This window comes from Ictidomys tridecemlineatus, chromosome 6 (assembly GCF_052094955.1).
Source record: "Ictidomys tridecemlineatus isolate mIctTri1 chromosome 6, mIctTri1.hap1, whole genome shotgun sequence".
Classification (NCBI taxonomy): domain Eukaryota; kingdom Metazoa; phylum Chordata; class Mammalia; order Rodentia; family Sciuridae; genus Ictidomys; species Ictidomys tridecemlineatus.
In genome coordinates this window covers 122,533,988-122,547,967 of record NC_135482.1, presented here as the reverse complement: position 1 = coordinate 122,547,967, position 13,980 = coordinate 122,533,988, and the positions used below count along the sequence as shown (strand labels likewise).

The following is a 13,980-nucleotide window of genomic DNA, read 5'->3' as shown; positions in this document are numbered from 1 at the left end:
GTAGATTTATGTGTTTGAGATCTTAAAAATAATCCATGGCTTTGAAATGAGAAATAATTAAGCCTGTGACTCTGGTTCCACCCTTAGTAATGAAGGGAAACAAAAACTCAAAACACATTCTATTTATTTACTCTTCTTAAACTACTTTTATCTATCCTTAGATTAGAATCAAGCCTCAATATAAAAACACTATAAATCAAATATTCAAAGAAAACTTACATTAGAAATTAATAATTTTCAAAATGCATTAAAAAAACCATTAACTTTTCAAAGAGTATGTTCATAAGATTTAAAACTGGGCAAAGGGTGAGGGCTGGGGTTGTGGCTCAACCGCTAGAAGGCTCACCTAGCTCGTGGGAGGCCCTGAGTTCGAAACTCAGCACCACATAAAAATAAATAAAATAAAGGTATTGTGTCCAACTACAACTAAAAAATAAATATTTTTAAAAAACTGGGCAAAGAGTGAAAGATGTATGTAGCACACAGGAGGACTGACTCATACTACTAAAAACATTTACTACAAATCATACCCCAAATCTAATGATTTAACTAATAACTCTGAAATTGCTTCTAAGACTGTGGGCTAAAATAAATATTATAGAATATAAACAAAATTTTAATTTTTCTTTCTGATTGCTGGGTATCCTATGAGGGTTGAGGGTTCTCTCAGAAGGTAATGCAAATTTGATTTTGATCTATAGGTATATCTTTAAAATTATTTTAGGAATGTATAATGTTCTGCGTGATTCATCCTATGATGTCCAACTAGCATCACTTCAATATTTTTCATAAAATAGTCTAGTTAAGTACCCACGAACAAATCACACATGGTCATAACAAAAATGTAATAAAAATATTTAGTGAAATGACATTTTAACTCCCATTTATGGATTTAAAAAATACAAATAAAATTTATCAATTTGATATTCAGCTTGTAACAGGCTCAATACATAGCCTTGATTTATTTTCTAAAATCATACTGCAGCATTTTTGAAAAACTAAATGCAACTTTATACCTTCATTGTTATAAGAGAGGTAAATATTTGAACAGTACACTCATCCCTGGGTCTCTTAAAAAAATTGAAAAGTCAGCATAAGTTTAAAATTTTAATATTTATAAATTTAAAAAATTTTACACGTGCTGAATGGTAGCAGTGCTAACATTTTGTGACCATTAAACCACAAACTCACTGCATAGAGCTTCTTTCTTTGTACACAGAATCAAATCACAATACCAATATTTGCAATTTGTCATAATTTTGCGGTAGAAGACATCACACCAGAAGCCTGGGCTCAGAGCACACTTGAGGTCAGATCCCCAGGAGGTACATAGTGCAGATGTGGTATTTAACTTCAGGCTAGGGAAATTTGCTGTTAGTATATATCTGACAGCTCCTAATAGCTAAGAGACCTAAAAATACAGTCTGAAAAAGAGAAAATCAGACCTCTCCTCTGCTGAGGACCAGGAACAGGTGAAGGAAGAGCAAACCACAGTGGGTGAGGAGGGTGGATAGATGGTTCATGGAGTGAGTCTCACAGGTGAGAGATTATGTGTAAGCCACACCTCTCAGTTCATGGTAGGGAATAACCACCACAGCTAGCTTAGAATATTCTATTTTACAGAGACTTCCACACAGAGAGTTACAGGCTAGAAACAGAATTCTTCATTCATCTTCCTTAAAAATAAAACAGAATGGATGCCCACTATTAAGCTTCTATCTTTACCTGAACCAAATTATTCTTTGGCTACATATGTCATGGGTTCCCATTATTTGCCCAATGGCATTTCTTACATCTAAATTAAAAAGCTTAAAGTTCAACTTGAACCATGGCACTTCAAATCAATTTGGGCTCAGCAAGATGCCTACCTTGGACATATTTTAATGTCAGATAATCAATTTTTAAAGAATTCTTAAATGTAGTGTTTTCAGAACATAGTTGCCAACTCAGAGAAATACCCACTTACATTTAAAAATAATTTAAAAGATTATTATATTCTCAAATCATTTGTTTTATGGAAAAAATTACAGGAAATTATGTTAAAACTTCATATCTGAATCAGTTCCTTATTTTCTGGCTTGAAAAAGAACAAACGAAACCCCTAAGAAATACTGAGGTTCCTTCTGACTTAAAAGGTTAATATTTTATTCAGGAACCAATAATGACAATTACCTGTCAGAGACAGCTAACTTAGCAAGGTCCAACAACCACCACCTCTAACAACAGAGATGGCAAATAGAATACAAGTAATAAAAATCGTATTTTAAGGGTTATACTAACACTGTCTACCAGGAGATTCAAACTTGGAATCCTTGAAACTGACAGCTAGTTTCCCTTCAATACTTGAGGGGGTTCATAGAAATTTGAACAGAAACAGAAACATGGTAATGTTAGGACTTTAGAGACTTGACATTTTTGGTAGGGGAGAAAGTTCAATCCAGACAGGGCAGTATTAGTAATGCTGACTGGTGGGGGGATTATATAGAAGCTTGTTTTTGAAATGAAAATTGTGAAGGAAAAAAATAGTAGTAATCATCTCTTCTGAACAGAGCAATGTAATTTAAGTAGATACACAGTTTACCATAAAAATAAGTCTGAATTCTTAAAATTAGTTTGAAAAAACCTGCAAAGTTTTGTTTACATAAAATGTTACACTTTATACCAGATGAAAACTCAATGCAGTGATGTTAACATGCCACTGTCTTCCAACAAAATAAAAGACTGGCAGGCAGAAAAGACCCAAGTAATTGTGTTGGAAAGAATACTGTCAAATACTGTCAAGCAGTTTGGCTATCAGCAGCCACCCATCCAGCACAAGGACCATAAAATCACACCACCCCTTTTAACAGAACTACAAGAACAGAGTTACAGGTGCTGTTACATTAATACAAAGTGTGAGCATACAAAGTCCTTAGTAATTGTGCCTTAGGACTCCTTAGTGATTGTGCATTGGGAAACAAATAAGGAACAAAAATGAATCACAAATCAAACAAAGGGTACAAGGAAAACTTAAGTTTAGAGGATACTATGTGAACAACAGAAATTTAATAAAAGAATCTAAAAATTGAACACTTAACAGTGCCCCTTTAACATATATAAAGGACACAAATAATGTTTTTGTTAAAAAAAAATTTAACAAATTAACAGTCAGTTTTAATTGGAAAAACCAATTTACTAAATTCAGCCAGTGTTCAATACCCACTGGGCCAAGAGCATTAAGCAAAGTAAAACAAAATCTGAAAAGCTAATAAACATAGCTTAAGACAAAACTGGGAAAATGAAAAAGATCCAGACTAAACAAATATCCAATTAGGCAAACGTATACACAAACACTCTGAAGAGTCTAGCTGGTACAAATCATTGGTATCCTTACTACCTAAAATATGGTGTCAACCCCCATCCCCTTTGCCACTAATTGACATTCTGATGATCTCTTAAACATTATTTGGTCCAATCTGAAGTAAATGTTGTTTTAATTAAAAATAGTCTACAAAAATTGGAGTATTAGAATCTGGGAAAATTTAGCAAATATTTCTGTCTAGATAGGAGTTATTTAAATACAGATGCCTTTTTACTTACTGAGGCATTCCTTTCCTACCCATCTTTACTTTTAATAAAAACCTGATTATAGTTTTGTGCTGGCCAGTCAGTTGTGGGTCTCAGTGCCCTTGTGTGTTTCAGGGACCCATTTATCACACATATACACTACTCACACGTGCTGAGGAAGCTTGAGGGAGTGCAGAAACACAAAACAAAAACAATGCAAAGCAAAGTGATCACTACTGCACATCACTTCAAGGGGGAAAAAAAAAACCCTAAAAACAAACACATCATTCAAAGCATTTTTTGAAATATAAAAAATGTGTCTTTCATCAAGAGTGATACTAGTTTTCTTCCTCACAATCTTGCAAGATGTTTTTGTTCCACTTTTATTGTTATAGTGGTGACCAAATTAAGAGAAATGATCCTCAAAAAGTTATGGCTATGGACCTTATATTCACTCATATCTAACATCACATGCACAGGTGGGATGAATTTAGATGCTTCCAGTATTGTCTGCTCTGTTTTTAGCACAGTTACACAAAGTTTTGCAGAGCATCACATGTGAAGATGTATATGCTATGTGCAATTCAAATATAATAGCTGTACTTGCAGGGTGGGTTAGCAGACAGTTATTAAGGATATTCAAATGCACCTATTCCAGAATCCTCTACTTGTCATTGTGTTGTGAGATTCTGGTTTGTAAAGCGTGAAGTTTCATATGCCTACAGTTTATAAATTAGCTTTCATTTCCATAATTTAAGCTGGTACACATTATTAAGGGAAGCATGACAGCAGTATAAAAATCCTGATTAGAAAGATCCAACTAGAGGATCTAGAGTAGACTTTTTAATTTCTGAAATTAAATGTGCGTGACTTCTGTGACACAAGAATAACACCCACTTCATAATTATTGCCCCTAATGCCCCAACGTGCAATAGTCAGTAATTCTATTGTGTGAATCAGTAATTCACATCCTTTAAAAATAGTTATTGCTTAAGCAAGCTATTCAGAGTAGATATGGGCTGTGTGGCTGGATAGAAACACACTTGGAAAGTTAAATACATGGGGATAAGCCTTTTGTTTTACTCATAAACCCACATAAATTCACGATCAAATGGGGCAACAGGTTCATAGCAGCTAATACCCTAAACCAACTCTGGAGCATCAAGACTTGATTTCTTACTTAAATCTGTCTCCCCCACCCCCACCCCCCCTTAAAATTAAGGCAATGAAATGGCTACAGTTCCTAGAAGTTCTTTTTATGGAACAAAAATATACACATATTTTCCTCAAGTTCAGGCATCAGAGTATGATTAGAGACCTGTATTAATTACACAAAACCTGTAACATGAGTTGATGAGAGAGAAAGAAGAGAGTGAGAGACAAAGAAGAGAATAAAGTGTGAGAGAGAATGAGAAAGAACATCAACTAAAAAGAATCCAACAAACATTTGGTGATTTTTTTTTTCCTGCTCAATCACAAACCTAATTATCAGAGGGAGGAAACGTTGAAAAACACAAAACCTCTTAAAGAGTTTTCAATGTCTCTTGCATTGATTCAAAACTTTTGGGATGATGGAGGGGAGGAGCTTACTAAATTGCAGACCCCAAGGTCCAACCACCAGATTCTGATTAAAGGTTTATGGTTGGGCCCAAGACTCTTCCTTTTCACCAGATCTTCAGAAGGTGCAGGTGGTCTATGGACAACATTTTGAGAAACATTGCCTAGAACACATCCACCTAATATTTAATTACAAAAACTCTAAACTTTGGCTAGCCACCTATGCTTTGATAAAAGGGGAAAAGGCACTGGATATGTATTTCTTGGTGCCCATATCTGTTTGCACATATATGGAATTGCATTTTGAAAATTTTAAGTCACCATTTAAAATCTAGAAGACATGTATGTGACAGCTTGTGGCTAACACCTAACAGCAGAAGCTGATTCAAAGTTGACCTCTCCTGTTTCACTGCATTCCATATTGAAGTTTCAGGCTCTCCAAAATCCAAAATGGCCAAAAGAACTGAAGAACAGGACAAGACTCATGTCAACTTTCAGCAATTCAGTGCACTTTGCAGAAAGGATCTATATTAAGCATAGAGTTTTGTTGTTTATTTTACACAAAGGAGACCACCAACATTTGCCATAAATTCTTCTAAACTCTTTAGGAAGGACATCTTCTGTTTCCGATCCAGCGTAGGAGGAGTGCTGCTTGCAGTGAGCTTGTTGAAGGCATCTGCTAATCTCTGGTAAATAACTGGGTCTTGTTGACTTGATAGTAATGTCTCAACCAGTTCAGAATATTCAGCCTGTGGAAAAGACAAGATGCCCATAAGAATGTATCTTCCTAAGAGTATTACAGACATGACTATGTCAGTTACTGGATGTGGGGTTCTAAGAGGCAAAAGCTGACAACTCAATGCAATCTAGTTCCAGATCCATGTAATTACCAACTTTGTATTACTGCCTCTTCTGTGTTTTCAAAGCACATTATTCATATTTACTTTTATTTTACACATAACCTAAACTGCAATATGGCTATGAATAGTTTCCCAAAGTTGTATAGAGACAACTTGTCAACCCAGTTCTGAGGATAGTAGATACACACAGTGCTACATCAGGTGTCTGGGAGCACAAGCATGGTGGAGAAGTGTTTCAGAGCTTTCTCAAAGGTGAAGGCAGAGCACTTTGAAAGCTACACATCAGAACTGTACCCAACAGCTCTTCAGGAAAAGGACTTTCATGAGTACAGGAATATGGAATGGTGTTTTCTATTTTTAATATCCTGTCTTATACAGGGGGTGGGAATGGGTATGGGTTTAAGGGAAATGCGCCCAGGACAGAGATAAGCTGGTCTGCTAATATTTTTCATTAGCTTCTTGGGATATCATAACAGACCAAAACAGTGAAACCAAATGTTAACTGCATTTGAAAGAGGAATAGAGTGCAGCATCCCAGCCCTCCCCCTAAAACACGGAGACAGGACGGCTGTCCTAAGAGCCTTCTCCAAGAGATAGGACTGCTCAGAGGGGATCAAGTATAATGTCAAATCATTTCCCTACTTGTAAGAAATGGTAGTATCTCTGGAGTCAGACCAGCAGGGGATTCTACTGGCTATTCCGTTAACTCCCTGTTCTCTTTTCAAAACAGTATAAACATGTTAAAAACAAAAATCAAAAAGGACACTAAAGGCAACCAGAGAGAAATGGCTTATACATGTGGGGACAGAAGGCTTAACTTCCTAGTAAGCACCAAGGGAGTCAAATTTCAGAGAAAGGCCACACAACTGAGTACATATTATCAGCAGCAAGTAGCCACTAGAGTAGAGTGCAAGAAATGAGGTCCTAGAGCAACTTCATCTTTGGGTGTAGGTGGCACAGGAAGTCTAAAGGAAGAGGGTTTTAAGTATATGAACCTCCCCTAATTTCTACCTTTTCTACAAAGCATAATAAAATGCAAAGTTTCTCTAGCCAATCATTTGGCCATGCTGGGAGGTGTAATTGTATATGAGAGGGGAGTAAATTGATGAAGTGCAAAATCCAACAGGGTTCTTATATACTGAGGGACACCTACTATATCAGAATAAAGAACAGAGACAGGTAAGCAAGCCTAACTTCTTTTGTTACATTAATCTCAGATCAGTGATGCTTCAGATCTTAAGCATTCAACAAAATAATCTGCTCTTTTCTATAACATAAAATAATAATAATATGCTGTTCTTTATATTTTATGAAGGCAAACTTCTCCTGGTCCCCAATTTTATTGATCTTGTCTCTTATAAAATTTTAGTTCCTCAAAGTATTCATTATTCATTCATGCTTATGTTCCTGGCTCCCTGTATAGTTGTTTAAGGACAAGCTTTGGAGTGTTAACTGTTAAAAAGGATGACTCACAACAGTGGAGAAAAATTCTTCTGAGCTGACAAACAGTTTGCCAGATAAACACAAAATAAAAACTTAAAAGTTATTAAGGAAGATAATACTGCCTCACTGAAATATAACTGCAAGTCTGAGTCACTGATCCTGTAAGTATTGAGGTGTTGATAACCCACTATCTTTCTAACAAGAAGAATCCCCAGAAGAGAGGCATGTCCAGTACCTGATGTAAACACACCAATGTGTAGAAAGCTTCACCAGCTGCAGTGGTCATCTCTGTGTTGTGCTTTTGCAAAACCAGCATGTCAAAAACCAGCTGAAATTACATAATAAGACTTCTAAATGTTTTTTTAAAAAACATTGTAAATACTTGTCGTGATAGCTGAATTATCAAATTCCCCATTATATTTACCATTTCAAATTTTAAGAATACAAAATGAAAGTGGATGAAAACAATATGTCCCTGAAGAACTGATCTCAAACAAACACAACAACAAAAAAAACTCACCATGAAAGAAAGTATTTCCTCTTCTCTGAAAAATTATGTACACTGACTGTACTTATCAAAGTGGATGACTTTTCATGAAATATCTTACCTTAAGAAAGTGTCGAGTTGCTAGAAAAAGTGGTGAATCTGTTTCTTGTGCTTTTGCGCACTGTTCAGCTAATGGTGTCAGGGCCTCCAGGCAGAGCTGGCAAACCTCTGAACTCATTCTGATCATGAAGGTCAAAGAACAAACTAGATTGAAATAACTCAGTTACAAAAGATTAAAAAAAAAAAAAAAAAGCCAGTATCAAATGCATGACTATTTCTAGAAATGAATACAGATGTTTGTGCAGATCAGTATGTAATATATCTTAATTGAGTTATAAAGAAAAGACAATTTCCAGTATTTTTAGATGACCCATAAGAGTTTAATCTGGAGGTGGTGATGTTTAGTTCATTTCTTCTTATGACACATACAAGTGATAAGAAGTCACATCAGGGGGCTAAGACTAAAAATCCAGCAATAACACATGACATTGCTAATGGGTTCTTAATGAAGGAGTAACAATGGGATGAAGGGTCAATTGCCTTATGATTCTATGTAAAGAGAACAGGATTAGGCAAATTAACAAAAGAAACACAAAATTAGAGTAGTTATAGAGATGACAGCTTTTTTTGAGATAAAACTAAACCACAAAATAAAAATAGAAAACAAATTTAAAGAACTTTTCTTTAAGTGACTACCATCTTTCCCCCAAGTGAGAATAATGTTCATTTTAAAGGATACGATGTCATTCCTAGTTCTAGGGAGTACATCAGACTTTTAAAAAGATCCTCAGGAAGCTGTGGTATTTTTTCAGGAAAAATCTCACAAATAAATGTGATTAATTTGTAGTATTGATTACAAAGTGTTGGAAACTGAAAAAAGAAATTAGATATGTAGATGCTCAATAGTATCTAATTTTTATTTTCATTAATGTAATAAAGTAACTGACAAACTTTTAATGTACAATGACTTCTTTAAAACACATACAAAATACAGAAAACAGGAAAACCTAAATAAATGTAAAAATAAGTTATAATAAAGGCAATATTTTACTAATTACTAAGCAAAAAAGTAATACATAGTAGAAACAATTATATTCTAAATTGTTAATAAAAGCTATAGTCAATTCCAGATAGTCTATGTTTACTTTGTTTTTTTTTTTTAAGAGAGAGAGAGAGAGAGAGAGAGAGAGAGAATTTTTTAATATTTATTTTTTAGTTCTCGGGGGACACAACATCTTTGTTTGTATGTGGTGCTGAGGATCGAATCAGGGCCGCATGCATGCCAGGCGAGCGCGCTACCGCTTGAGCCACATCCCCGGCCCTCTATGTTTACTTTGAACAACATCCTTATTCTTCTGGTTCCTTGCCTTCCAAACACACTTCAACCTCTATTCTCTTCCTTCCTACTATCACTCTCTCATCCCTTTTATCTCATGCGCACACATACCCCCTCTCCTTCCTATCCTTGTCCTTGCCCTTATCCCCCCATGACAACTCAGGATAAAAGAGACTGACCCTTTCTTATGGTACTTAGGTAAGAAAAGGTCAGCCTTATCTACACAACACCTAGTACTGACTGGTGAAATCTAGGTCCAATGGAATCAAGAAGTGTAAAAATTTTATATTACATTAGTCTTGGTTTCTTACCATCCCATTTTTACATAGAATAGCTTGGAAAATGCCCTCCTTTTCTCAATCCTTCAGCCTGAGAATAATGTTCAAAAATACAATGACAAATACTGAGGGAATCAAAACTGCAAACAGAAATGTTTTTTATCTAGGACATTTTTTTTTCTGTAGCACTCCCTGACAAAATGAGTCACTAATGGACCAGGGCATACACACTCTACAGCCTGTGTTACTAAGAAGCAAGCATAAGTCACTCTAACAGAAATGCAATCATTTTATTTTCATGTACACTTAATTAAGTCACAGATATATTAATGTCTAAAGTATCTTTGAACTTCAACAATGTATAGTATTAAAGTTCACATTTCATTGCTTTAATTACCTTCAAAAGATCTTGTGACATCAAGGGCAGAATTAGGTTGACCCCATATAAAACAACATCAGCTGCTGATACAGATCTGTTTGCTGCTTGACCCGGCTCATGTCCTCTAAACACTTCATCTATTAAAATAGAAATAATGCAGTCTTACAGATATAAGATCATTAAATCTCCAAAGTTCATATTCTCTTTATGAAAATAAATATAAATTCAGGCCCTTTAGTCTGAATACATTCATGAGATATAATAGAAGTAAACCTAATGCTTACTTTAACATAAAATGAAATAAGATTTTACTGGTACACTAGCCATGCTATGAATTATATTATTTGCATAGTAATATCTATTTGATGTTTTAGGTGTACAAAATCTAAGCTCAAAAGGATTAAGGGAAAATACGGAAATGAAAACAGTATATAAAAAAGAAATTATGTAATAGAGTAGCAAGGAATATGACAAATAATTCTTACCCTTAAAACAAATATCTACATTTATTAATAAGAATAAATAGCTAAGTGAGCAACATCCATGAACACTGACTCCAATAAAAAATAGTTCATTCCAACTATTAAGCAGGGCAAATTTTTAAATGATACTATTTTTAATTCATTTGAACTAAAAGCGATTTTTAAATTACAAGATTTTATTGCTAGTTAGGCTATAATGTGATGGTTATACTAAAAAAAAAATGTGTATGTTCATATATATATATATATATACACACACACACACACACACACATACATACATATATATATCCCTAACAGCACTTATCTAATAAGAATATAAACAAATTCATACAGACACTTGTCCACAGAAATGCTTAATACATTAATATTTATAAGAGCAAAAATGTAAATTTTCCAGATGTCCAATATTAAGGAAATAGGTTAGATTCTAAAATGTGGAATATCATACTGCTATTAAGATGTCATGACAATTTTAATGAGAAGGGGCTGGAGGCAAACACTCAGTAGTAGAGTGCTTGCTTAATATGTGTGAGGCCCTGGGTTCAATCCCCAGTAAATTTTTTTTTTCTTTTAATGACCAGGAAAAGGTTAACACTCATCAAAAAAGTAAAGCCAGGTACAAAGGCACACACCTGTAATTCCAGCTACTTAGGAGGCTGAGGTGAGAGGACTGCTAGTTCAAGACCAGCCTAGGCAACTTATTGAGAACTTTTCTCAAAATAAAAATGTCTAGGGCAGAGCACCCCTGGATTAAATCCCCAGTACAGAAGGTGGGGAGGAAGGCAGAAGTTAAAATTATATTTATAGCATGCTTGCCAATGAAATTCTACCAAAAAAAAAAAAAAAAAGAAGAAGAAGAAATTCCTCATACAGTTTATTCTGGATACTATTAAAAAGTATGGATGATTTTCCTTCCTCTTTACTTTAAAGGTAAAATGATAAGATTCTTTTTCAAGTAATAACAACTTTTTTCAGTCTAATTCTGAACTTTCTCTAAGAATCTCAATTCTGCTTGAAAAATCCCATTTCCCAAAGCACATTTTTGGAAAAGTTCAGCAAATGTTTTCTGAACATCAGATTGGTCTATTCCATCCAAGGAGATTTGGCTTGCCCATCAGTTCCACGTCTCTCTGAGCTGCAAAGGCTGACCTGAATGAGCTGAATAGGACTCTCAAGTGCTCTGGTAAGGAGTCAGGAATGCAACTCAAGCATCCAATTAATGAATAATGTCAGACATCTACTTCCAGTTTTCCTTTAAATATCTCACTTCAGCATGTTTGGTTCCCTTTTGTCCTGATACTGGGGATTGAACCCTAGGAAACTTAACCACTGAGCTATATTCCCAGCCCTTTTTATTTTTCATTTTGAACAAGGTCCTAAGTTGCTTAGGGCCTTGCAAGCTGCTGAGACTATCCTTGAACTTGTGATACTCCTGCCTCAGCCTCCTAGGTTGCTGGGATTATAGGCATATATCACCATGCCCGGCTTACATGTTAATTTTTTTAATATTTAAAATTTTATATTTTGTTTTAGCTATCTATAAACCTTCATTTTAAAAATAATAAAATATTATCTTCCTTTGTATCATCTATTTTACCAGGTAATGCTGTTTCTTTAAAATTTTCTGTTTTAATAGTCTTAATTTTGGTTTCTTTTAAATTTCAACCCATACATCCTTATTTAATTCTTTTCACCCCATTTTTATATTTTACCCTTATTTTGTTCTTTCTACCATGGGCACTCTGGAGTCAATTTCTTTATCTTTTATTTTGACTTTTTTTTTTTAGTGGTAGATGGATACAATATCTTTATTTATTTATTTTTATCTGGTGCTAAGGATCGAACCCAGTGCCTCACACATGTGAGGCAAACACTATACCACTGAACTACAGCCTAGCCCTTAATTTTAATCTTTTAACTGCTTTTATTTGGTAAATCTTTCTCAACTGCTTAACTTTCTTGTTTGCTCTACAACCTTTTCTCAGCATGGTGACATGAGGAAGTGCAGCTACACTGTAGTCTGAATGATAGAGAGGGTCTTTGCCCTCCAAATGCCTTTAGTAGTTCTACTATTTCTTTCAATAGAAACTTTGCAAAATATACCACGTATTAGTCCTGGAAGACTCCCAGGTCAAAATCTTCCCAAAAATGTCAACGGCTTTCCCTTCATTGTATAAGCCCTACTGGATTCAGGAAAGTTAGTACAGAAAGTGTACTACTCAAGGGAAGATCTCAGAAGGTGTACTTGGGGAAGGATTCTTCATCCACACTCCAGTGAGGAAACAGTGTCGGTTTCCCAGAGAGGCAAGAAGAAGAGGAGACACAGGGCTGGAGTTGTGGCTCACTGGTAGAGCACTGGGTTCAATCCCCAGCACCACATTTTTTTTTTTTTTTAAAAGGAAGAGATCCTACAAACTGGCCAGAGCCCTATCATCCCTAACATCTTGAAATGTTTACTTCTATTATAATTCCTCACTGCCCAGTGCTGGGGATCTAATATATTATATAAGCAGGTATGAACATGATGAAATTTTTATTCTGGGAAAGTTATTCTAAAAGAAGAACATAATATTACCTTCCAGATAAGGCAGCACATCTAAAATGTCTAGGGAACTTTCTTTAAATGTAGACTTCTCAAGTTAATAGGATGGACCTGATAGTTTCAGTCAGAACTGGGAACCTAGAAACTGATAATCATTCTAGAAATGAGAAATCTGAAATAATGAGCTGATTTATGAAATATAGGGGTACCTCTGACAGTAAATCATCTAACTGTACAAATGGTTTAATACTGGGTCACAGCTCCTTCTCAGCATAGTTCTTAACTCGGCATAGTACTTAAGCCTCCAAGAGGCAACAAACGCCCTGTAGGATGGTATAATGCACACTATTTGAGAAAGAGGCACTTTTGACCTGGAAAAGGACTTAGAAAACATGGGAACGGCGGTTGCAAGAAGACCTGGGACAAAATGAAAAGAATTTGCTAAGGCAAAGTTTGGACAGTGCTTTTCAAACCATTTCACCATATTACCCATGGTTAACTTGAATAAACCTCCTAGACAGTGAACTTTGACAGTGTCTAGTACAGGACACATACTGGGAAAACCATGGTTCATTGAAGAAGGAGAATGACCAGTAAAGGAAACAGAGCAAGAACAACCTCAAAGATTGAGTGTGACGACTTAATTGGGGTGTTATAGCACTAATTTAAGAGACTCTTGAAAGGGAGAAGCCCAAAAGTCTACTATCACAAATGTCTGTATAACATAAACAACATAATGCTAGATATGGTTTGTTTCTCTTATAAAACAAGTTCTAGTTACCTTAAAGATAAGCTTGACAATGGGGTTAAGCAGCTGGGTAGGGGGTAGATTTTACTAGTCAATAAAGAAAACAAACAGGCTAACTGACTTTCCTCTTGTCATATTATTGATGAGCTATTAAATTTAAGTGGCCTGTCAATTCTAGAACTCAGGGTTTTGCACTCCATGAGGGTTTCCCAAACTACACTCTAAAAGTGCTAGGTTTGTTGGGATGCCCACTTCAGAG

The 13,980-nt window shown here is 35.2% G+C and overlaps 1 protein-coding gene across 3 annotated transcripts in view; it reads right to left on the bottom strand.

Moving 5' to 3' along the window:
- Positions 1-1,094: 1,094 nt before the first annotated feature.
- Positions 1,095-13,980, bottom strand: part of Xpo4 (exportin 4) — a 114,880-nt gene continuing 101,994 nt past the window's right edge. For all 3 annotated transcript variants that reach the window (XM_005338615.5, XM_021735479.3, XM_040281333.2), the window contains exons 19-23: positions 9,965-10,083; positions 8,693-8,823; positions 8,015-8,132; positions 7,642-7,734; positions 1,095-5,852 (exon numbers count right to left, since the gene is read on the bottom strand). In XM_005338615.5, the coding sequence (XP_005338672.1) occupies positions 5,655-5,852; positions 7,642-7,734; positions 8,015-8,132; positions 8,693-8,823; positions 9,965-10,083 (659 nt within the window). In that variant the 3' untranslated portion in view covers positions 1,095-5,654. The remainder of the gene's footprint in view (positions 5,853-7,641; positions 7,735-8,014; positions 8,133-8,692; positions 8,824-9,964; positions 10,084-13,980) is intronic.